Source organism: Platichthys flesus, chromosome 21, assembly GCF_949316205.1.
Source record: "Platichthys flesus chromosome 21, fPlaFle2.1, whole genome shotgun sequence".
NCBI classification, from domain to species: domain Eukaryota; kingdom Metazoa; phylum Chordata; class Actinopteri; order Pleuronectiformes; family Pleuronectidae; genus Platichthys; species Platichthys flesus.
This window is the reverse complement of record NC_084965.1, coordinates 9,401,351-9,428,422: the sequence shown is the minus strand read 5'-3', so window position 1 is coordinate 9,428,422 and position 27,072 is coordinate 9,401,351. Positions and strand designations below refer to the sequence as shown.

The 27,072-nt window shown below is 40.0% G+C and overlaps 1 protein-coding gene across 4 annotated transcripts in view; it reads right to left on the bottom strand.

Annotated features, from left to right (window-relative positions):
* ctnnd2a (catenin (cadherin-associated protein), delta 2a) overlaps positions 1-27,072 on the bottom strand; it is a 234,244-nt gene that overhangs the window by 122,105 nt on the left and 85,067 nt on the right. For all 4 annotated transcript variants that reach the window (XM_062379286.1, XM_062379288.1, XM_062379289.1 and 1 more), the window contains exons 3-5: positions 24,933-25,045; positions 2,814-2,848; positions 2,304-2,408 (exon numbers count right to left, since the gene is read on the bottom strand). In XM_062379286.1, the coding sequence (XP_062235270.1) occupies positions 2,304-2,408; positions 2,814-2,848; positions 24,933-25,045 (253 nt within the window). The remainder of the gene's footprint in view (positions 1-2,303; positions 2,409-2,813; positions 2,849-24,932; positions 25,046-27,072) is intronic.

Genomic DNA, 27,072 nt, shown 5'->3' with positions numbered 1-27,072 from the left:
TATCTGTGTTTGTGTGGTTTGGATGCACTGAAGAGCAGTTAGGTCTGTGACCTGTTCATTCAGCAGTCTATACATATTTCATTACGTTGCTATTTTTACTTTCTCCCCCCTCTGAATACAACGTTCTAGTACACGAAATGTATGTAATTATAGTTTGTAGCATAAGGAAGCCAAACTAGGATATTTCTCCTTTCCTTACTTTTGAGATTTCAAATGTTTGAATATCATGAATATATCCTCACAGAGTCTACAACAAGTGTCTTCCCCAGAGCTCACTGGCATGTCGGTTCCATCCCCAAAATAACAAGGGGCCTTATTGTTGTTATTGTATTTGCCTGCTCTCCATCTCTCTCCCTCTGTCTCTCTCTTCCCCCAGAATCCCTTCTTCTCCCCATGACTATGTGCGATGTGAACCAAGACCAACTCTGCTGCTTCTCCTCTTCATAAAAGACCTGTCTTTTCTCATCTCAATTCATTCCCAGCTTTTTATGAATTATTAAACAGCACTTTGTGTTACACGGTCTGAGTGGTAGCTCCCAAAGTTATTATCACTCAGCCTTGGTGTTTGTTACATTGTGTGTGTCGTGTGACAAAAACTGTGTGCGTTTGTTGCCATGTTTATATGTGTGAGGGTAAAGTACGTTTTTGGGATGGTCAGATGAGAGGGAAATATTTATGTTCGTTTAAATAGAGATGTTTAACATGTGTTTGTGCTCGTCTGATACTTAACCATGTAAGTGTTGTTAGTAATGTGATGTAATGTAAGGGTGTGTGCTGTTTGTGTGTCAGGGTTTGTGTGAGAGGATGAATGAAAAGAACACTGTCGCCAGAAGGGCTTTACATCCTTTTGTGTCTCTGTTGAGTCTCAGTCCTCAGTTTCCCATGAAACATGAATTTTTCAACAGCTCAGTATAATTATGAAAGTCTCTCTCACACAAACACACACATATACACACACACACACGTCTCTCTATAGATCTGAGGACACTCACTGGCATAATGCTTTCTCTAGCCCCTTAGCCTAACCTAACCCCTCAAACAAGCCTTTGACATTGTGAGGAGCAACCAAAATGTCATTAGAATTATGGTATTGAACAAAAATTGGTCCTAATCACCAAAGAAGACATGCGCGTTACGCACAAATGCACACGCAGTCATGTCTCCATGACTTCATATGACATTCTTTGACTTCGTTGAGTCGTTGAGTTACATGTATGTATATATCACAAGCACCTATAGTGTCAGCTGAAAGGAAACAAAACAAGTTTGTTTTGTGCAGCCTTTTACTAAAGACAGTGATATGTCATAATTAGATGTATTTAACATTTAGCCATTTAAAGTGTTCCCTTATGTAGGAACCACACACACACAAACTCACACTTCTATCCATGTGAGGACACTCACTACCTGAGCCATATAGGTGCTCCACTATGGCTAACAAAAATTACATACGGTAAAGCCTATGCTAAACTATGAGTATCAATGTGCTGGACCCTACATATGTGCATGCTCTTAAAATGCCATCCATTACAGCATTATCAACCAATATCAAAAAGGCCAGCAGACAATAAGTAAAATAGGAACGGAGTGTTCCACATCTAATGAGCTGCAAAGAAAATGCAAAGCACATTTAGGGACCTCTCAGGCAGCCGGCCTCTCAATCGCAGCTTTTCCACCTGTGAGCTTTGGATCAGAATCTGGGCAGTTGTTGGTACAAACCTAAGAGGGACATGTGTGTTGTTTCTCTGTCCATCTACACACTAGAAGAGCAAAGACATTTTTATCTAATTTGAAATAGGGTTTGCAACTTCGACTTTCGGTACCAAACTACAGTTCTCATTTTGTGTCTAAGGGACATATTCACATTTTATATTATACTTAATCTAACTTTTTAGACACTGTCTGGTCTGGAACAAAATCCTCCCTCGACTCAACTCTCTTACTGTAAGTAGAAATGAAATCTGAGCGAGAGCTCAATATTAACACAGGGAATTGCTGCACTTAGGCCAGATATCTAATGGCCTATGGGACTAATAGGAGAACATTTTCTCCTTTGCTTTCAGCAGAACAACATAATTAAACATTACACACCCACCTTGTATTTAAACCAACCTAGATATTATGGCTTTTTATTAGATATCTTCCGGATATGCTTAGTCACTCTTTTAACTCTTTGTCAGGAGCGACTGAGCAGGAATATACTAAATTTTAGAGATTGTTTTGAAGCAGCAATAAGCACATAGGGTTAATATCCTGTCTGCAGACATTAGCACACACTCATTGAAGTTAATAAGTCTACTTACGTTCTCCACTGTCCAGTATCCCTGATTCCTGAAGGGAGCGAATGCAGGAATCCACCAACTCCAAACCCGTGGTCAACTCATCCTCGATATCCTTCTGTCCGTCCGCTGTGAAAGAGGAAAAACAGGATATGAGAGATGGGAAATGAGAGAAGGAGACGATGAGAGATAGAAGAGATCTCCCTGCACTGTACACTTTGATTCTCTGCTCTCACAGTCCATAAAACTCCGAACATTATGTCTTGGTTATGAGCTCTAGGACATTTTGATTAAATGCTGGAAAGGACCCTGATAAGTCTTCCCTGGGAGCTGCCTGAGTGTAAATGAAGTTGTTCGAAAAGTGTGGTGGATTGAATGGTAAGTTTGAGTAAGGAGATTTGGGACTTTATGTGTATGTAAGTCTGTATGTTATCTTTATAAAAAACAGGTTTGAGCAGTCACTTCATGCAACAATAACTTTACATGCACGGCTGAGCAGCAAGTGGATGGGTTTGAGCGAATGGTGAACTTTACCTTGAGTGTTCCAGCGAAATTGCTCATCCGTCGAACTGCAAAAGAAGGAGGCGGTCAATGTTAAGAATGATAAGAGAATAAGGACAATAAAGTTCAATAAAGTTGTACAATATATAGCAGCCACATTTTAAATATGTTTAAATATTTACATTTAATATTATTTGCTGGACTGACAGCATCTGCCAATGAGCTACATCTGTTTTATTCTGAGAAAGTTTGAAAAACAAATTAGAAACCAAAAACTGGGAACAAAACTCTAATGTCATTTCAGCTTTTAGTCAGCCCAGGCCAATAACTGTTGATTTTTACAGCATGAAATCCTGACAACACGTTTTTTCTGTTCTCAAATGGATGGTGTTATGGACGCATACACAACTACAAAGCAAACGCACACACTCTCACTCACGGACGCAAACACAACCAAGACTTATTTTCCATTCTCTTGATCACTGTCAATTGATCTGAGATTGATGGGAAGGGGGGTTGAGCACAGAGAAAAAGACGAAGCCAGGTAGAAGGAAAAAGCAGAAAAAGAAAGTTGAAGGCGAGTACTGGGCCAGCAGCTGTGGGATCAATACAGACACAGACACACTAAATGATACATATAGAGTCTTTCATCTGACTTCATCTAAACCATTAGTCTGGCTGTCTGGCTGGTTTCTGTGCCTGTCCTATTAAGACTGTTTGGTATTCCACATGCTCAGACTTCTAATTGAATGTCTGTCAGTGTGTGTGCTTGCGTGATTTGAGTGTCATTGCACAATTTTGTTTAAAAGTGCCTGTAAGCGCCCGTGTGTGAACAAATGTGAGGTCCATGAGAATGAGTGAATATGTTGACATGTGTTTATTTGTCTATTTGACATGATGGTGATGATTATAGATTATTATTATTAAATGGTTGACGCAGTTTGATTTTAGACACAACAGCCTATTTCTGGGAGACTTACGTCAAAAGGGAATCATGTGTGGCAATATGTTCACAATAAAGTACCCAGCAATTTAGGTCATCATGTATAGACTGTGTATAAAGAAGGATATAATAGCTCCTCAAAAGTGAAACCAAAGTGTCTTGACCCCAGTCCCCTGCTGGTTGGCTGCAGTATAGGTAATAAACCCCACCTCCTCCATGTTAGTGAATGGTATTTGGGCCAAACTAACAAGTCAAAATGCATGTCAACTTTTTACACAGAGATTGTGTCTGTCATTGTAGTTCTTATTTCACTGATGTTCTAGTGAAAGGTTATTTGGTGCTACACAAAAAGAGTGAAATATCATGATTATAGACAATCACTACTGTGTTGAATCTGACTGTGAATGATCCAAGATGGCAGCCTTTCGGATCTGGGATATTTGACATAATTTCTGTAAAGTGTCATCCATCTTTTTATACATGTTTATCTAAATAAAGTATGACAGTATGTTGCTATCCTTAAAAACCACTGGACCTATGCTGCTTACGGAACAGCTGATTTTGAAGCACGATGACCATACCAGAGTTCAGGGTTTGTGAGGACTGATTAGATTGATGCTCCAGTAGGACGTTTCACATGAGTTAGCATGCACACAATAGCACACTAAAACCATGGCTGAAACCAAACCATAGCCATATGTAACCTAAATGTATACCTGCTTGATTAGTGAAAGGAGTTGAGACTACTATGCAGAGTAATATAGCTCACTGTTCTTAAAAGCACTCAGAAGGCAATTACGTTTAGGTTCCGCCCAATACACAACTACAGCAACTGTTTATATGAACAATCGAGGGAGTGAGAAAAGATGGTATAGACATTTTCACTCAACTAAAAATGTTTGTACTGGTTGAAGGAAGGAAGGAAGGAAGGAAGGAAGGAAGGAAGGAAGGAAGGAAGGAAGGAAGGAAGAAAGGAAGGAAGGATGAAAGGATGAAAGAAAGAGGAAAAAGAAAGAAAGAAAGAATCAGTGTTCACTTGCTTGTATGTTTTCAATTAAATGACGATAGACTAAGTCAATGCTTTACCATTCCTGATATTTTTGACATCATCTGCAGGATTCACATTTATCTTGCCCCTGAGGATGCAGCATGTCCTGAATTTCTTCAGTTCAAACTAACAGTTACATAACCGCACTAAAGAAGGAATGAGCATCTACTGGTGCAATAAAGCTCAGTGGCAAAATCTGCAGATTTGTCGAAGTGAAATCTTTTAAACTCAACAATTACTCTCCAGCTGGGACTGAATGATGTAAGTAAAGGTCAGTTGGAAGCTAAAAGAAATGCTTGCAAGGCTAATGAAACATCATTATGACGCGGCAACAGCCTGAAGGTCAGTAATGTGGGACAGTGATCAAAGGATCTTTCGATTAAATGCTTGGACCAGTGGAAATTTCCAAAATTATTAAATTTAAAATTCCATTTGTCTATCTATACTGTGTATAAGGATTACGTTACGCAAATCTTTGAAAGGTTAAAATAAATAATCATAGGGCTAACCATTGCCTTTCTGCTTGAGGATAGTAAGTGCCCTTCCAAGAGACTACAGCAGACACAATTGATGTCTGCTGTAGTCAAATAAGCAAAATGTATATTAAAGTTTATGTGGTGGGATACTTGCATATACATTTAAATTATTTGGATATTGTTGGCAAAGGGAACAAATAAGTAAGATGTCACAAGGAAAAGCAACGTAAGTTACATGACTGTAATGTGTGTGTGTGTGTGTGTGTGTGTGTGCTATTATTTTTAAGCGGCATTATGTTGCTTTCTTTGTGGTTTGCCCAATGCCGTAAACAGCAAGTTACAGTAGCAATTCTACTGTGGTTGTATTTGGTGCTAAAAGAATGTCAGCAAAATATATGTCAGTATTTCTGATAGGGTCTTATTTTCACTGGCATCAGCAAATACAAGGTTTAATTGAAGCTTAGCGAGCAACTACTGATGCACATGGGACACACCGCCACCCACAAGTAAAATCTCCACCTTAGTGAAATATTACTCACCCTGACTATAGCTGGAGTGATTGCATTGCATTGGTATAACCTACATTTTGCGGATTCAGAGAAATAGCGCTGTACTTAATGAGAATGAAAACCAGGCGATGGGGAACTGTGCCTGAAGGAAATCCAACGGGGTATCGTAGTGTCACTGTGTTAAACTGTAGTTAGTTAGAGAGAGAAGGGCAAGACCAAGAGAGAGAAGTTTGCATGAGACACTGAGAGCTGATAGACAGGGCAGAGAGATTTAATATGAATTATTCCACAACGTTGCACACGCTCGCCTGCAATGCCTGAACACTACATCCAGCCAGCCAGTGTCTCTTTTAACAGTGAGCCTGTATTTCAGGGACATATTACCCTCACTTCTCCACTATTAACAGAGAGTGTCCTCTACTGTCCCCAATGAAATCCACATGCACTCATATGCACCTACTCTACTTAGCATTCACAAACATAGAGCCTGAAAGTTAAAACACAGATCTCCTGTAAGCCTACTGTGTGCATGGGCGTGTAATGTTTAACAAAAATAAAAGAAATAAAACAGGTAAACATGCTGACAATGTGCTTATGCTAAAAATATAAAGCCACCTAGACGGTATTCCCAGTAGCCACATCCTTCATGAGTTTTTAGGTCTCAGCTTGGAAGACATTACTCTGAGAGAGTTACATACTGTCACACAAGGTTCTGCTCAAATGCTCCAGCTGCCTCCTTTCACAGATAGTAACACTCCCTGTTCTGATAAGGCTGTCTTTGGAGTGTGTGTGTCTGCAAGCAAACGACACACGTGCACACATCCAGTTTGTTCTCACATAAAGTAGAATATACAGACAAACATGCATTGGCTCTTGGTAAGACTTTCAGCTGCAAGCTCTTCAAAGAGCAAAATTCTTGTACACAGATACACAGATTAAAAAAATACCCACACTTATAAAGGGTGTAAAATTCATGCAATAATTCAACTAAAATCACTTCTGATCTTTGATAACTGCAACGATTTGGAGTGTGGAATAGACGTAAGGCTTGGTGTGCACTTCAGCTATTTTATTACTGCCTGTATTAAAACAAGAGCCTGATAGACATAAAGTAGGTGGTCATGAATAGGAGGGACAACAAATAACCAAGCTAAATTCAGTGTTGTGATGCTTTGAAAGTGTGGGGAGATGAAGCTTCACTAGACAGAAGCAACCAACCACAAAAATGTAGCGAGCTAAGTTACACATACATGAAGTATCTATTTATCCAACTTCATCCATTTAACTGTCAGTAAGATAAACAGGTTACATGTTATGTTATCTTATTTATGTATGGCCTCTGAATGGATGGATGACAGTTTGAAAATGTGTTAATATGAGCAATATGAGTGGTTGTAAGGGATGTCTACTTTGTCTCTGTGTGTGGGGGGGGTTTGTGTACACTCTTGTGTGAAGTCTCTGATACTCTATAGAAAAAGTAGTCTGTTGTTCTCATAACAAGGCTGAGGACAAACTTTTGTGGATATGACAGCTGAAAGACAGTGGCGCTGGAGGTGAATTGACTTGTCACAGTGTTCATTGAGATGAGTTCCTGACAGCTGACAGCTGCAACAACAAAAACAATGTTCCTACAGAACAAAAAATAATAGGGATATTTCATATGTGTTTTTAGGTATATGTGCATATATGCACGTAAGACATGCACAGCAGAAGTAGACTGAGATCATGCGTCTATACACATATTAACATATGTTTGACATAAGCAGATACAAAACAGTGATTGTAATTGTGTCTGTATAATGAAAAAATAAATAAATAAAAAGGTCAGCATAAATAACAAATGCATCACACATCGTGTCATGCTCGTAGTTGTCACAGCATCTATGTGCATATACACACCCATGCAAGTCTGCACAATTTCATCTATATAGGGCTTAACTGTTTCTAAACATGTTTATTGAACAAAAAACAAAAAAAATATACAAAATATGCTAAATGAAATATAAATATACAAAACGTCTTTAGAACGCAGAGCTTGGAGGGGCTGAGACAAGCCTACCCCGGTTGCTTGGTTACTCCATGGTTGGATTGTGTCCCCTGTATATACGTGTGTTGTCATTTGAATACATTTGTGTGCATATACATGCACAATACTGGTGAACCACTGTGAGAAGCACCTGCTGGTTGCACTATTGCAGCTTCATGGTACATCTGCTGTGTGTGTCTAAATCACTGAGCTATTATAGTTATTATGATAGGTGGGCTATCGCTGTTTTGCACCAGCACAGATAATGACAGAATACCCCCATGCATAATTCACCAGGGACGGGTGGCCTGACACCAGGTGTGCCCTGCGTTATTGTGCCTGACACACACACACACACACACACACACACACACACAGACACACACAAACACACTAGGGGGGAATGTGAGCATTCTACTCATCTAAAGAGTATCACTGCGGCAGGACTGTTACGAAACATTGTTGATTTATAGATTAAAAGCCGTAATGCTACAAATGTGAAATGTTATGGTAAGGTAATGGTATAACAGTACAATAAAGATTTTAAGTGTGATCTTGTGCTTGAGCTCAAAATTTAGTTTATCTCTACATATTAGTCAACTATAAATTTAGCATGATCATAAATCTTGAAAATGTATAATACATGTTTTCCCTCATGATGCATTGAGATGCAAGAGCTAGTTTATGGATATGTCTGTGCAGAATACATATCTATACACTTTCACTGGAGCACTTACAGATCATACCGTGGATCATGCCGGGACATTGGAACCTCATAGAATGTAAACCATGCATATGCACAGCAGACAGTTTAAAAGCAAGCAAATAGAGAACAAACTAGGTTATGTAAGCATTTACTATCTAGAGGTTTTACTATACATTCAGGTAAAGACTGATGACTGTCTGAGGCTACATCCAACTATGATGTTTCTTTGAAAACATCATCAATCAACATCAACTCAGGGCGGTGTAGCCTAGGTGGTAGAGTGGTTGTTCTTCAACAAGAAGGTTGCCGGTTAAAATCCCACTCTTCCCCATCTGCATGCCGAAGTGTCCTTGGCAAGATACTGATCCCTTTCGGAAGTCAGCAACCGGCATTAGCCTTTGCAACCGGAGTGATACGCAACATTGATATTAATTGAATGCATTGCTGACCATGTTGTCTTTGCCATCAGCTTTTCTCAAGCTATATTAGGATTTGTCGACAGAAAATTACATTTTCAAATGTTTCCGCTGGGTAGATGGGATGTTGACCCTAATAAGTATGTTCACACACCACTTTATTACAGAGAAGGAAAATCATTGGCAAAACAGCAAGGGATTAACAGAGATTACAGAGACCATCGTGAAAACACTTGGCTAGATTGTCAACTGCGTTGCTGGCTCACAGTCAGAAACACTTTAGCCTCACCCAGTAAGATTATTCCACATGTTGACCTGACTAACTGAGGTCTGGTTCTATTGTTATAACTAGTTTTGAATTCTGAGAGGCAGATTGTGCTCTCGAAAACGAATACGCAACAGATCTTGACTGACAGACTTGATTTCCCATTTTATACTCAAATATCTGCTGTGTTGTGATGAACATACAAATGCTGATTTGGATGAAGAAAAACCACATGCCGGCTACTTCTGCTTTGGAATATTGTCTGCATTGGGAATAGCCTACAGGAACTTCCCAGATTGTTTGTCTGTCCTCGTAAACAGATGGAACACTTTCATAGCTTTCTATGTTCTTTTGTCAATCACTCCCCTCCTCCCATTTACAATGACAAAAACCTGTTCCTTCAGATTACGCCGACAACAGTCTATAGCTTGTCTGTTGAAATACAAATCTCTTGTACCCTGTAAAACCCATAAGCACATATTAATATGTCACTGACGCACACAAACTCACATACAAGGGCAGTAGTGTGATGTCATGGGCGGAGAGGACACCTCAAACGTTTCTGGGCCAAAGCATTCAACGATATAAATCAGTCACAGAGTTAATCTCAGCGACTTCAAGTCAAGTGGAGGAATATATTATAATATGTGTGTGTGTGTGTACGTCTTTCTGCAGATACATTCTGGTTTGAATCATTGTCGTCCTTACAACTTTACACGAGTTGTGGTTTGGCATTTACCTGTGGTGAATAATGTTAGGTAGAGGAGATATGCATGAGGTCATTGAACGTCCTCACATCTATTTAAAGACAAACGTGTGTCTGTGTGTGTGTTTGTGTTTGTGTGATGGTGAGCATGCAAGGGGAGAGGTTATTCACCCTACACGTCTCTCTCTTTGAGGCCCCCATGAGACCAATTACCAATACCCAGTGGTTACACACACACGCCCATGTAATCTTACACCACACTGCTTTTGACAGTTTGATCAGTATAAATGCTCAACATCAGTCTTATACTGTCAATATTCATGATTCAGGGGAGACAGCTTTAAGTGTGGGATACTTACCACTATAAAAAAAACATAAGCACACAATGAAACTTACAGGACTTGATTTGCACAACATTCAACAAATGACAGTGGAGAAAGAGCTTAATGATACTAATTCTGTGTGATCAAGAGTATAGAAACCTTTTCAGGATTGCTTCTTGTTTAGTCATTTATAGTACAATGGACAGTAATCTGGTCTCCGTGTACTGGGAATTTTCAATACTCCTGCAGTATTGAACTTAATCTTGGCGTTCCTTCAGGTCACTTGCTCGGCAATTCATTTTTGATCAGGAACAAACACCTCTTGCTGATGCACTTGCTCTACAGGTAATTTGTTTGAACTAGTGCAGTTCCCGCTCTAAACCTGCCAGTTTGGAATGTGCCGGTCTCTTGTCCTCGTCATTTAGTGAGTCCTCCTCAAACATTTCTACAATATTCTCTCACTTTTTATTGTTTGTGTGCTGGAGGTTTTTATTAACACTCTGAGGTGCATACTGAATGTTTTAGTTTACCAGAATATAAAATCAGTTTTGGCTTTATTGCTGTTGCATGTATGGCTTTCATGTATGTTTGACTTATTTACTGCTGATACTATTATAACTGTTAATCAACCGACAAAATCCTCCAACCCATGTTAACGACTTTTCAAAATGCAAGCTCTGTAATTCAGCTCTGTAATGCTGTTGCCATGATGGAGATCAGCACCTGCGACAGCCGTGAATGTCTGTGTCAGTCTGATATGGTGAAATATTGGACGGCATGACAGATATTATTGGCAGCAGGCTAACAATTGCAGTCCAATGCTGTAGTGGATCTGAGGTCATTAGGGCCATGGGCCATTTACAATACACAAGTGTGGCAAGTATGAAGCAGGTCAGATGAACAGTTCTCGGTATTTACATACGGATAGAAAGCCAGACAGACGTTTGTGGAATTAGAAGATGATGTAATTGAACTTATTGCACCTAGAGTAGCAAGCTCCTGCGAGAGCTGTAATCATTTTCATCTCATTTAACACGTTGCCACATAGTCAGAAAAGATGTGTCTGTAATCAACAATGTGGGCACGTATATTATAGTGTAGTAATGCCTTGCTGGACCTATCACTCACTCCTCCGCTGTGATTAACGGTGTACAATGACTAATGTTCCACTTAATGGGGACATAGTATATTTAAAGGGAAAGTTAATATTCATGATTTAATAAACAATTAACATGGTGAAGGTGTGTGTGTAGGTGTAAACAATAATAAAGCCGTTCTCATAGCTTAGGGTGGATGCATTTATATATAGTGTTTGCATGGGAATTTGTGCATTATATACAGTTTGTGTGATTGATTGATGAATGATGTAACAGGACATGAACCAGGGCCCAAGGGAGCTGAGGTTTTAATTAAGTGGTATGAGAGGAGCTGGTTGGTCTGGCGTTCACAATATATCACCATGTCTGGTCTGCAGTGACTCCTACAGCGCGCACAAACACACACACAAAAGCCATCTGGCTACAGTGCGGGGTGCAGCTAACTGGTCCGTCTCTGTGCCTGTTAGTATTGCAAAGTTGTTAATTCTCATCATTTTACAGGCTGTCATTAACTGGCACGAAATGTGTAGAAGTCAGCAATGGATAACATCTTAAAAAATATTGACACAAAACAGATGACAAGATGTAATTTAGAGACTTTATGGGTAAAATATGAAATGTTCAGGTTTTTTCTTGGTTATTTCCTATGCTTTTGTTCTCTTCATCCAACAGACGCCCCAGTATTGATTTAACATGAATCCCTTTGATGATTGATGATGTAATTTCTCCATGCATGAGGAGGAAAATATACAGTTTGTGGTAACGACTACAGGTGAATAACAGGCCTGCAGCTTGCAATCAGTGTATTGATTGCAGAAACATCTGTGATTGTGATGTTGCATTGAGGAAGAGGATTGACATTCACTCCACGTCTCACTTCCATGGGGACAACAGCAAACAAATAGAGGTGCCTCTAAAACCTTTTCAAACACGAAAAACCTCCTGGTGCTATATCAGCCTATTCTGGATTACACTCAGATGTATTTTTTGTCGTTGGAAGTAACTTGCACTGAGAAAATGTGAATAACAGTAGTACGAAAAATGTAGTAATGACAGCAGTAGTGGAGGACTGTGTGAATTGTATTTTCTCCACACTGTACAGTGTACTTACTCTCTTTGAGAGAGAGAGAGAGAGAGAGCAAGAGAGAAAGAGAGAGAGAGAGAGAATAACACTGCATTTGGTTTGCTGGCTGCATCTGTATTAGGATGATGATGAGTGGTTACAGTGACCAGGGGTTTTGTGTATAAGATGTTGATTAGTTACAATAATGGAGGGTGGAGCAGTGGGGCTAAATGACAACAAAAAAAAGGACTTCAAAAATCCAGCATCTCATGAGCATAATGACAACAATGATCCTTTACAGAATGCGAGGACAGCCCAGAGTGGAACTAGACTACTGTTCAACAGGGCTTCCTGAACCCTAGAGAAGCAGATTACAACAGCGACCTGTTCGTATATGCCAAGAGTATGGGACTCCATTTAAAAACCTCCATTTTCAATGTCACTATTTACCCATTTGGTGTATTTGGTGCTTTATGGGAATCGCTGCATTATGAAACAAAACAAATAATCTAGACCTGGAATTTGGTCCTTACTTCATCCTCTATAAAATTAAATACTTCAATCACTTTCCTTTTGCTCGTTACATGCGACCTAAGGACTAGAACATAAGACCAGTAGTCAACCTTAGCGGATTGCGGCACAGAGACAGCTGGCTTCAACACTGATGCAAAATTTGTTTTCTGAGTAAGGCCAAAACAGGCCATTTCACAGTAGATATACATGGGCCATGTACTACATGATTGAACGTTTGAATTTTTATAAAGCCACTAGCTTTAAATGGGACTCGAAATACAGACCAATGAAAGGAGACAGGGCCCTGAACCCACAAAAACAAATTAGCACAAAGCAAACTATCCTGCACCTTAAAAGCCTCAGGGCGTCGACAGCTATAAACGAGTTGCGTTTAAGACTTTTTTAACATCACTTGAAATCAAGTTCATGATCAATCTCTGTTAGATTCCACTGCCTTTATCTGTTTTTCCTAGTTTGAAAGACTTTCAACACATATCATGTTCTTAGACTAGCAAGTAGGCTGTCTAGAAAGCCATTAGTTTGACCAATAAACTTACCCAATGAAAGACTATTGCCGCAGCCCACACTGGAACTACTGATTGATCTTCTCGAGTGTTGCATAGTGGAGAAATCTTTGTAAAGTACTTAGGTGCTAATGTGTTTTAAAAACTAAGACCTATCCAATCTGAATATAATTAATTTTACTTTATATGGCTTTTTATTTGTAAAATTGAAATGCAAGACATTTTAAGACTTTTTAAGGACTTGCAGTCACCCTGACAATAAATTGAAATCTCAAGACACACTTCTGGATTTGTCGACAATAATCTGTTTTGCAATTTCCAACATTGCGGAACAGGATTTACACAATACTCTAGGTTTTGATAAGGTTTTGGGAAACACTGTTGAAATACGTACACATATGCATGATAATAAGCTAGAATGAATATTTATTTAATTCCTTAACATGTAAACAATGCACAATCACAGGGGATTTCACATTCCGGGATCCCCTCTGTGCACAGCTCGTATACAAGCTGGAACCTGAAAACTATGACTCTCGACAAAATGTGTACAAGATTATGTCAGGTTTGAATCATCGTCTGACTCTCAACGCCGAAGATGCCTTGTGACTCACTGGATTACGATGCAAAAACAAAAATCGATGTAGAAGCATCCAGAGCAGGTGATGAAAGTCACAATGAAAAGTGTAATCAAAGAATCCAGTAATGGCTCTTGGGAGGATTCTGCCCCCACGTCCAACCCCTGGCCCAAAGGAAATAAAACCTGCTTGCTTCTTGCAATCTAAATCCTCTGAAGACTTTGTGGGAGGATGATGCTTTGTTCAGCGCAGCACAGTGTACAGCAGTGCTGCTTTATGCCTCAGTTAATGAATCAAATCAATCATTTGTCCCGTCTTTTTGTTTGGTATCAAACTGCTGAAGGCTTTTGTATTCATGCAGGCAGCAGAGGTAACGAGGCTGAATAAAAGCTCGGAGACGAAACAGACACTTTGTCTTTTTTGTCGATTGTTGTCCCCTTTCCATTGTCGTTACGTATTAATGACAAAGTGTTGGTATGTTGGCAAAGATAAGTGGGAGAACTTGAGTTTGTGTAGAGGCCAGGCTCTATTGTGTCCACACGGATAGACACTAACACAACCTGTCGATGGAATACATGCACAACCTATTGCCCACATGACCTCAACTCCACAAGTGAAAAACCTTTCATAAAACTGCTCTAGGCATTGATTCCTTTGGCCTCAGGGTGTTGTTCCTGAGGAGGACGACCTCACTAACTCCCTGCTCTCTCACACCTTTTTGAAATATTGTACATATGCAGGTGAAAGCTTTCTGAGGACTTCCAGCATTGACTGAAAGGAGCCATGTTTCTGAGTCTCACATCAAATCTGTCATATACCAATTCACTGGGACAAATATCTTCATTCCTGTGTGAGCATTGATCATTTAGCTTATCATTTACCCTAGTTCCTATTTAAGAGATCTCTGGGGCACATCAACTCTCTTATATTATCTCCTACCTCAATCTCCCCACCAGCAATCAACAACCTAGAGATATTTGTTTCACCATCAGAGAGAACTGAAGAAACCGGGTGATACTTTTATTCAGAAACCAAAGATTATTAGCTTTGAACGCTCAAAATGCTCGACTCATCAAAAGCACATGTCTGTAAATTAAATGAGTTATCAAGGTACAGCTCAGAGTGTTACATCAATGTCAACATTATAACTGTATTGTACAGGTAACACATTTAATATGTGTGGCATGCATGTAACACAAGTTACTGACTAATCTTTCCCCCTCAAATTCCTCTACACACTTGTTGTCCCAAACAATCGTGACTCAGTGGGAAAAAAATTACAACCACACACTGGAAAAAAGCAAAGAAGAAGAAGAAGAGGAACCGTAGCAGCACAGTTTTGGCACCGGCTTGTTTCCTCGCGGAGCACCACTTTGGACATGAGCGCACTTTTTAACCATGACCAACCACTCGCAGAGGTCTATCCATAGTTTCCTGCAGAATGCTTTGTCTGTACCAACAGTCTCTGCAATTTCCCTTCAGGATATGCTTCCTCATTATTGACATTAATCAGTATAGAAATGTTTGTAGAGATGGACCTTTTTTTCAGACTCTTGCCTCCGGCTCAATCCATGCTGTGTTACACATGCTGAAAGACAAAAACGCTAGGAGGTGTGCGACCAGCTGAAACAACGCCATGGGCAAGGACATGGATGACGAGCATTGGCTGGATGGTAAATCCATGTTATTGAGTGGCTTTCCTTCAGCTTTGAGCCATTCTCTTAGGCCAGCTTATGTTGACAAGGGATCAAATTTGTGTACTAGTGTAATTATACCATTGTTAAATTAGTTTGGCCAACTATTAAATTAAGTTGGACATATCAAACAATTTGAATCAAGCTTGGATTCAAATTCAATACATTAAGTTGGTCAAACATAATTGCTCGATGATGAAGTTTATTTTTTCAGTCCAAACAAACAAAACATTAACTCATTCCCGAATACCCATTAAGTGTCCTATTATATAACCTCTGGGGAGACATTACATTCCCCAACATTGGTTGCAATTTCTCTTTGTGCCTTTTCTCTTTCCCCTCTGTTCCAACTCCTCACCTTGATTTTTGGACTCTTTCTTGCTGCGTCATTTTATAAATCTCAGTGTTTCTCAGAGGTTGTCTCTCCGCTTCTTTCTGTCATACACGGTTTTTCACCCCTGTCTGCCACTCTGGCATGGTTTCACTGGTTCTTATCTATTCTTGCCACTATCTAGTGCTGAGGGAAGATAAGCATGCATTTGCATGTTAAATTAACCAAACACCCCGAATTCCCCAAAGCATGAGGACACATACACACACAAGAACGGTTTCACTATTCCCATGGGGGACACTCACTGACATAATGCATTCACTAGTCCTTTACCAACCTTGATGTCTATCTTTAACTATGTCTTTATGTCGAACCAAAATCTTACAACCTAAGTTACACACACACACACACACACACACACACACACACACACACACACACACACACACACACACACACACACACACACACACACACACACACACACACACACACACACACACACACACACACACACACACACACACACACACACACACACACACACACACACACACACACACACACACACACAAGCTGCTGCTGCTGGCCCTGCAGGCTTCTGTATCCTTGCAACTGACATGGAGTCACCAGCTGCTGACTCCTACAGGAATCAACATGGCCAATCTACTTGCCTTCACGCTGACAGCTAGATTGATAGGCAGTGGACAGAATTTAACTACACTAATTTAGTCTTGTTGACAGAGATGCAACAGAATCCTTGACAGAGACTGTAGGACAAAATAATCCAATATCTACCTGGAAAAAATAGTAGTTAAATCGGAGTTAACCTGGCTGGTAGCAGTACTGTCAGGCCCTTTTTAGGAAGTACAAAGTGTGATGAAGGGTTTCTTCATACACAGTGAAATATGAGAAGATGCACTCACTGAAATGCAAATAAGTAGTGAGCAGAGACACATAGATGTGAAGGAGAAATGAAACAACACAGAGAGGCATACAGAAAGATAGACAGTGGGAACATGAGCGTTGTGAGGGATGTCGCCACTGGCCACCATTATTATCAACTCCTCTTAGAAATGCATCATCAGTCGTTAGGCGGTAGCATGACTCGTGGTATCATCATCACGGACACACACGCACGCACACGCACACGCACACGCACACGCACACACACACACACACACACACACACACACACACACACACACACACACACACACACACACACACACACACACACACACACACACACACACACACACACACTTACTTTAAGGTATATAATGCAGGGGCCTATAATTTGAGTTCTCTCTATGCAGCATTTTGCTGAGCTTGTAAAAACGCCTGCAGCTAATGGTGTGATGGATCCCTCTATTATAACCCAACGCAGGGGCAGAGGGTGGGGTAGAGTCAGATAAAGGGAAGTAATTGGGCAATATTTTAGTTGTGGGAAAAACGGGAAGCTGAACAGGAAGAGAGCACGTAAAAAGACATAAAATGGTATGTGCATGATGAAGTCAAATGGCTGTTTGAATGTGATAAACCTGACCTGATCACCTATGTGTGCTGTGTGTGTGAAGCCGTTTCACATTCAAGTGCAGAAATGATTGCAACATTCAAAGTTCCTACTGCGTAGCATACGATTGATTGTTGAGAACCACACTTTGATTGGATCATTAAAAGGACAAAGCAGTAAATTCGAAGAACAAAAGAAATGTATATTGGTAGATAAAACGGGGTACTTTAAAGTTGTATTTTTCTTTCATTTTGACAGCTATGCAGTGGGGTGCTGTGAATTCCATTTGCTAGCTCGGTCCACCACATTACTCCAGACCTCAATATCTCAGTGATTGTTGCACTGTTGTTCACGGCTTGACATATAGACTGTGAAATTATTGGAATTCTGTGAAATGTGCCCACCATCCATTCGTGCTCCACAATGGATGAATCGTAACAAATCTGGCGTAATCATCAAGTCAAGTGTACCTAGTACCAAGACCTATCCGACAACACATTCAGTATGCATTCTAACGCCATGTGTGAACAGACAAACTTATAACTGTCCAATTGTGATCAAATTGCACAGGACGGATGTTCACAAAAGTCTTAACTGGACAACAAAGCCACTGACATGGAGCTGGAGATGAGAGTTAATACACAGACGCCAGATGGGTTCGGTAGAGAAGAGAACATAAGAGCAACCAGAAAAGAAGCTGCAGCAAGTTGGACAAAAACATGACTGAATGACAGACAAGCGGGGTGCTTTCTCTGAATGTTTCTGGCACTCTCTGTGTGCCTGGGGTCTATTAGTAGCTGTGATCAAGTGTGTGAAGACTAAGCCCATACCAGTGGTGTGAATGTCTGCTCCTCAGGGTGGGACAACTTTATAGTCTAGTAAGTCTGTTTGCCTCTGAGAAAAGTCTTGGCCACAGGGTGAGGACATGTGTGCGCATGCATGTGTGCGCATGTGTGTGTGTGTGTGTGTGGTCATGCGTAGGGCACAAACAGTGGAGCTGGCCAATGCTGGTGTGGAACTAAATGTCACAGCTTGATTAGAATAAATAGTCCAAAAGAAGCTGGGCACTCGCATACAGCCGGGAAGTGTTTTTGTGTGGTGACATGATTGTCTTCACCAGTCTCCCACACTCTGACTCTCTCACCCACACACACACGTTTCTTGGATACCTGGGCTTTACCTTTCTCCGACCTCCCCGAGGGGTCTTTGGGCAGATGTGTGAGCTTGAACAACACAATCAGAAAGCTGTTACTGCCTCAGGACATGAACTTTATACCTCACACTCCCTCTCTCTTACGCTCTCCTCACACACACGTATCAATGCACAATATGCATGTGCTGCCAAAATTAATTTATCAGGGATTAGACGTTCTGCCAATCCGTACTTTTCGTTTTTACTCCTTGTCACTGTCTGACTATATATATAACATGCATCCACCCATATAAGACCATATTGTTATCAGTCTCTTCTCTGCCTTGTGATTCTATGTTAAGCACCTAAACCATCAACAGCAGCAGAAAGAAATCAGTGATGCCTGAAGCCATAATCCACAGGTTTCAGCCATAGAACGTAAATAAAGATGGACAAAATGACTGCTCTCATATAGTGAAGCCCCCTGATGGCTGGCTGTGTTATAGGTCATAAATCCCACCTCCTTGTTAACAGATGGGAACTAAACAGGTCTAAAAAGTCAAAATACACATTAAATACATTTTGAAAGATGATTTATTTCATTTTAGTTGTAATACCTATCTAAAACCTATACGATTATTTTTTATTTAATTAGATAAAAACGGAGTCAAACGTCATTACTGACAGCTGAGACTTATGATTCGTCGAGTATAAGTATCGATGGGACATAACTACTGAGGCTCCACCTCCTATCACAACTGCTAATACAGGCTGGCTCCAAATAGTCAAAATGGCATCATATTTATCTGGTATATTTTAGGTTCATTTCTGGATAGTGGGAGATGTGTCATCAGCTTCTAATCCTAATACTAATACATGACAGCAGAAAACATATCCACAACATACTATATAATAAGTTGAGAGAACGCATGGCGAATCCATTCAGTTCATCCGCACAGTGATAATACAGTAAAGCAAAAATAACATCTGTCTTACAGATGAACTTTAGAGAGGATAGAGAGATAGATGTGTTCAGCTAAAGAAAGAATGACAAATGTGAGAGACAATAAGACAATGAGAACGAGCATAAGACAGAGAGCTAGAGAACAGTAAAAAAAATGGAAGATAATAAATCAATGAACCTATTCTGTGGCTGCCACGGGGTAATGAAAGCTATTTATTTGCCATCTCTCTCTCTTTCTCCTTCTCTTTCTTCCTGCATTGCTTTTCCCCTGCACTCTCAGCATTAATAGTCTCATCTCTCTCCACTAAACGCTAATAATTCCATGAAGCACAACAAAACAGTCTCTAAGAGACCACCTTTGTTTCGCATAGCTTCCTGTGTCAGATACACAACAAAATATGGGGGGCCTTCCTTTGTTATCTGACGTGACCTTTCCGCCTTAAAATAATGGCAAATTATAATAGACTTTCATGTGCTATGAAAAGTCACATTAAAGTCATTAATGCCATTAATTAAATCCTTTTTAATTAATGGCATAGCTTTACAACACCATTATTCTGTCTTGTTCGCACTGTGGATTATTTGTTCTAAAGATAAATTGATTGCTGAATATCCAGATTCCATCATCTATCATGCGATATATAAATATTTCGAATACTACCCACAATGCATCAAGATGGTACTATTTATGCTTGTAGATATTAGAATACAGTAAATCTGTAACCTATGCAACACCTTATATATGGCCTTGATATTCTCCTACCACAAGTCATGGCTCGCTTAGTAAGTACAGTAGCTGTATTTTCCCACCAGTTAAATGTTAAAAACTAGAATGGCACTTAGTACACTGCATACTTCTGCCAAGGCAATAAAAGTGACCTCAAATCCATCAAGCTGCACCAGAATGCACACAGTGGAAGATCTCAGTGCCATAAATATAACTGATTTCTTTCATCAAAATCTGTATTCCCCGAGGAAATAACAGAACATTTGAAAACAGCCCTTTAGTCCCAATGTAAACAAAAGTAATAAAGACATCCTGGATTAGCCGCTTCATCCAGATCAATACCAACATTTAATGGATTCTATCTTGGCCCATGTCGCCTTCCTTATTCTTTCCACTGACAATTTCAATTGTTACTGCTTAATGAGGATTAATAGGGGACTTAAAGTTAAGTGTTACTAGGCAAGGTGTACAAGTTTATAAAATAATTTTTCACTCTGCGGCACAGCGAGGTGGTTCATTTAAAGTCAATTACAGAAACATGTAATTCACAAATCTTAATGTAGATTATTTTTTGGGGGGCATCCTCACAATGGTGAAAAAAGACTAATCAAATTAAAATACATCAACCTTAACTTCCCCTTCAGTAGAGCACTGAACGCTTGCACTGCACAGTCAGTCCGGCAGAGGAGACAGCAGGGGCAAACGTTTCCCACTGGCTGCTACTTGCCACTAATGTTAGAAAAATGATGAATTAGTCTTGGCATGGTGTTTGGAGTCTACGTGTTTGCATGTGGGTGTATATGTGTGCCAGAGTGTGTTTTCTTCTTGTAAAGTGTGTCGCATGCCAACAGCTCACAGTGTGAACAGATGTTAGTCAGTAATGCTCTGGGTTTCTGCATCACAGTCAGGCATTTTTTTCCAGGGTCCTAAACTCTGAGAAGGAGTCAGTGGAGATGCCTGAATTGCTTTTTCGACCGGAACTCAACTAAGGACACGCAGGCTCACAGCGGCTGCCAAAGAGCACACACAGACACAAACACAGCACTCGCTAGAAGCATGTGAATTACAAACCCACAAACAGAGACGATACACAACCCCACAAACTTGGAATAATAGCACACAGATACACAAAACTACAGGTTAACATGAGGCAAAGTTAACTTGACAGGCTTCTAACAAGGTAATGGAAGCACTGAGTGTTTAAAGAAGCAGCAGCCTTACGGCCACAAAAACAAAAATCTGAGAGAATCGGTAAGCAATTTGTAAGGGAAATAGAAGGTAAACCAACTGGCTTAGAAAAAAGAACTGTCACTCCCTCAATCACAGTCAGATTACCCCTGGAAAAATCCTACCCGCATCCTAGAGATGTTATATTCCTTGGCAGAAGTGCAGGATTCAACATAAACTTGTTTAGTGTGTATTTTTATGTATATAAATATTTGACATTTATAGTCACATTTTGGTATTTTGTAATCTTGGTTACTCTTCTTCCTGATCAACTTTGTGGCCAGTTTAATAAATACCTAAATAGTTGGCTGACAATATAAGCACTCAAATCAATAGAGTGGCCTTCGATGGAGTCAAATTTTCAGGCTGGATTATTGTGTCAGTCTGCCCAGGCAAAGACTCACATCTGCTTCCCTTCATTTTTACCCTTTGCTCCATTATAACACCTTTTCACTCAGATCCAGCCACTGCACTCTATATTTAGCTGCTGCCTGTCACTGAAGCCCTGATGAAGGAGAAGAAAATGAGTGGTGATGTAGGAGACCATGGGAAAGGTTAGCGCTGTCTCTTTGAATAGAATCAGACACACTCTCTGATCATTCACAGTAATACTGCAGACGCTGATATCTATGCTTAGGTTTGGATTAAAATAAATATTAGAGAAGGAAAAAAATCCTGTTGTTACAAATTGCATCATCAACATGGATCAAAATATGAACTCAGAAGTGGGCTATAACATGTGTCATTTGTGTATGCTTAAAAATAAATGAAAGTCCAATGTACATGACAGATTTTACCACACATTTGGATGGATGTGGACTCTGGCACTAGTGTTCCTAGATTATTACATCCTGAATCGTTAATATCTAAGTTGACATTGTTTGTCCCACCCCTTATCGAGTTTGATGGTCAGAGAGGGGAGTTACATAGACAAGCTTGGTTGTTTCCCCGAAAGTTGACATGGTTTTGACAAAGAAGGCCACAATATACGCTGAGGTTAATTTTTGAGTTAAGAAGATGCAGCATGATGAGCCCTGAGTTGTACAGTACCGGCGACACAAAAACACCTTCATTAAATGAACTCAATCAATTACACAAGTTTAGATGAAATTGGTTTATTTTGATCCCTCATCAATCTACAATCAATAGACCATAATGATCTAATTGAGTTTGGCCTCAATTCTACATGTCATGTCTGGAGGAAACCAGGCGCCCCTCATCACCTGTCGAATGCAATTCTGGGTCTGGGGGTGTTTTCCCCCAGCAGGGACTGAGATTCTGGTCAGTGTTGATGGAAAGCAGAACAAAGCAAAGTACAGAGATTTCCTTAATGAAAACCAGAGAGCTCAAACTGGGCCTATCAAGTTGACCTTCCCACAGGAAAATGACCCTGAGCACATAGCCATGACAGAACAGGAGGGACTTGTGGACAGCTTTGTAAATGTCCTTGAGTGTCCCAGTCAGAGCCCTGACCTGACCCAAATCAATAGCTGGAGGGAGTTGGAAAGTGGCCATCCTACAAACAGTGTCCATCCAACCTGGCAAAGAATGGGAGCGAATCCCCAAATCCAGATGTGTGAGGCTTGTTGAGTCATACCCAAGTAAACAACTGAAGGGGCTTCAACAAAGGAATTAAAGGATCTGAAGGTTTATGTTAATGTGATGTTTTAGTCTTTCCATTGTAATACGTTTGCAAAAATTTAGTTTTTGTTTTGTCATCATTGATTATCGAGTGAAGATGACAGCCTAGAGCAAAACTGTGAAAGAAAATAAAAGGGGTCTGGATATATTTTTAACACACTGTGTTCATTTAAATATGACACAATGTGTTTAGGTGGGACATTGAGAAAAAAGAATTGTTCTTTTTCTAAATATTTGAAAAAAAATTGTATTTGACGTTAAACTTATATTTACATAGGTGATTTCATAAAGATATTCAGTATCATTTGTTGTGTTTTATGTGTTTCACAGTGGAATCCGAACATGGATTATTTACAACACAAACATACCACAGTAAAATATATAATATTAAAAATAAAATTACTGTGTTTTTGACAGTGGTACTCAACCCAGGTACATTAACAAATTACAGAACTGCCACAAACCGTGGAAGGAAGCCTCCAAACTTTTACAAAAACAGCTCTTCTAAGACTTAGCTGCAGCAAAGAGAATGAATTGGGAAAGTTCAAAAGTGTTTTTTTTTTCCACAGTGTGCTCTGTTTCGCTGCCCCAGGGTTGTGTACTTATGCAATAAGCTGCCTCAGGGAGCCAGAGGGATGCTGAATTTATGAACTTCACTCTTTGACATGACAGAAATAATTCATACAAACACAAAAACTTTGACACAAATGTAGACACACAAAACAAAATGTCACAAAGTAAATAATTTATAACCACAATCTTTTACTTTATATACACAGTTTTTTTACTCGAGGAAGGCAAAGCCTCTACGAAATAATATATGAGATAAGAGTAATTTAGTAAGAAAGGGGAGGATAATAAGCTAAAGGTTTCAGCTGTTGAGCATAAAATTCTAAATTTGCATGCTCACATATATCTCTCCCCTTACTGCTTCATATCGACTGTCTCTCTCCCGGTTAAGAGCCTTCTTTCTCTCATCTGAAAACTGTTTGAGCAGCAGAAAGGTCAGACTTAATTGGGAAACATAATTAAATATTTTCAAGGGTCTTGGGGCTGTGGCTGATAGGCTAATTATTCTTGGAATATGTGGAGAGGGGTTCCAGGAAGTGTGATACTATGACCTGACCAGAGATTCTGTTGCAAAGCAAAGTCGTTTGTGTTCCTGCAACTCTGCAACACTGCCAATGGTTGTGATGCATTTGTGATGTATGGTCCTGGGAAACAGTGTTTGTGAAGTGTGTCATCATACTCACAACATTGTTAAGTCATGCATTTGTCTTAAATTATATATTTTTATCATAAGCTTAGTGTTATTTTAAAATATTTGTGTGTGTGTGTGTGTGTGTGTGTTTTCTACAACCCCAGTTTAATCTAAATCCGTCCAGCTGTTGATTGCACCCCACAACAGGGGATCTCAGAAGAACACACACATGCCCTGGGTGTATTGCAGCTACACACACACTGAGGGTATTCTTCTCAGTATCTGTTGTGTGAGTGTGCAGTACATTACGTGTGGGTAGGGTGAAGGTGTATAATATGGAGGTCAGCGTTGGCAACGTGAGGGACATGGTTATGTTATGCTCTACCTTTACACAAGCACAAAAAGACATCCTCTCTATGCAAAACCTAACCAGCACACACACAAAAGGGGGGCAGTATGTGTTACCACCCCACCACACTCACACGAAGGAAGATGGATAAAGAGAGAGGAGGGGGTTGCATGTTACCTGATGCTGCTCATGCTGCCTGCCTCTGATCCAAGTTTGCATCTCTCCAGCTGGGTGGCAACGATCTGACGCTCAGCCTCAAGTTCCCTGGTCAGCCGTTCAAACTGAAGCTCCTGAAGAGATAAAGGGGAACAAAGTGTGCGTTAGACAGAGCAAGAGAAAATGATGGGATTCTTGTGGGAAGCAGAATCGTGCTTATGCATGTTACCGTATGGGAGCATTTCAATAGTGCAGCGAATTCAAGCCCACTGAGGACAGTGTGTACGTGCGACTGAGTGTGTGTGTACGTGGGACCAAGGGAGAGTGTGTGAGCGAATAAGTAGGGAGAGTGTGCGCTGGTTTGATTGGTTTTCTCAAAGCCATTTGAAGCTCTGAATGAGTTGATCCCTAGTCTATCACAAGTCTCCCACTTCAATCCCCTCTCCTCCCAAAACACTACAGAGCACAATGCAATTCATCTCCCCCCTTTTCACACATGCTTACAGCAATTTACTCATATCTTTACAGTCTCTCCCCCTCTCTGCCTGTCTCCCTCTCATACACACAAAGTACAGGAAACCCCTGAAATATGCAGCACATATGTAGTACTATTGGAGGTAGTTATATTATCGTGCTGTGGCAAATTGTTTTATCTTTGAAGCATTACCACAATGTACATCAACAAAATTAGAATTTCAATCACTGCTAAATATAAAGCACATTACAGTTATGCCAAGTGTTCTAACTTAGTTGAATCTTTGACATAATATTAGACAAATATAATGGTGCTTTTCTGTCAGAGGCGAAACCCCAAATGCTTAGTTCAGCTTGTGTTGCAAACCTGTTGATGGAGGAAAATCGGATGATAATCTATTCATAATTTAGTTCTGTACGTTTTTATAGACAAATCTCTGGACGTTACTTCCTGGCAACCACAAGGAATCATCATGTCAAGCCCCTCTCTGCATCCAGTTGGACATTCACAATTGAAATTATCGGAATTGTTGAACCGTTAAAGTGCATATGATGTACTAGCTATTTCAAAATAGTAGCTCTTTCACGACCGAGCAGTTTTGAATAGAAAATGCTGCAGACAATTCTTACTTCTGATTCTAATAATTTAATTTGGGATGAGGTCCCACTACAAGGCTCCCGACCAGAGATCGAAGGAGACAGGTACATATGAGGGTAGTAGAGAATTTAATTGAGGGGTGAGATAAAGAGAAAGACTGATGCTGCTGACAATGTCACTGTGTTCTTCAAGCTACCCTATAGCCGTTTTTCTGATCAAACATTGTGCTAAAAAACAATAACATGTTTTTTTTTGTCTGCAGCAGGAATGGATGTAATCAGCATTCACTCCTGGTTCAAATGACTCTGCAGTAGACAGGTTTTTAATCGTCTCCAGGTCCAATCTGCTGGGGCAAGCATGACAACTGAGTCAATGTGCAAATTCACTCTTCTTTGTTGTTTTCGCATTCTAATGCTGACGCTGCCCTTTTTTATGTTAGGGTTAGCCCTAGGGTTGCAAAGGTGCGGAAATGTTTTCGGCAAATTTCCCAAAACTTTCCGGAAAGTTAAGCTCGGGAATTTTGAAAAAACAATTCAACCCTCCACTGTGCATTTCTCCATCACATGCACAGATAATTCTGGGCTATAAAGGCCTGCTATAGTGTGCACGACTAGTCAGGTAAGTTTTGATGATATTACTGGGGAAAATATAAGCATGCTGATGGGGATTGTTCATCTGTTCTTCTAGCCTATTTCTATTCATTTATCCATCAATTGTAAAATATTTTTACAGACGATTCCAATTGTTTGGCCAACTATTTATATCTCAGGCATTGCATTAGTGTTTTTTACAAGCTTTTTTCTCATCTTGTTCTACAGAACATTGCCACGTGCACTTGCACTTATTGTATTCAAATGTACCGGCTGCTATGACGACTTAATTTCCCTTCGGGGATGAATAAAGTAATCTATCATCTATCTATCTATCTATCTGTGGAGCATTTCACCCCAGCCAATGTAGAAGGAAAGGCAGTTCATTTGCAAATACTGTGCAAAGACCTATGTTAAGAATGACACTAAGATACAGAAGCATATAGTCAAGAGCCCAAAGTTTCCTCAGGGCTCAAATCAGCCTATGACAAAACAAAAT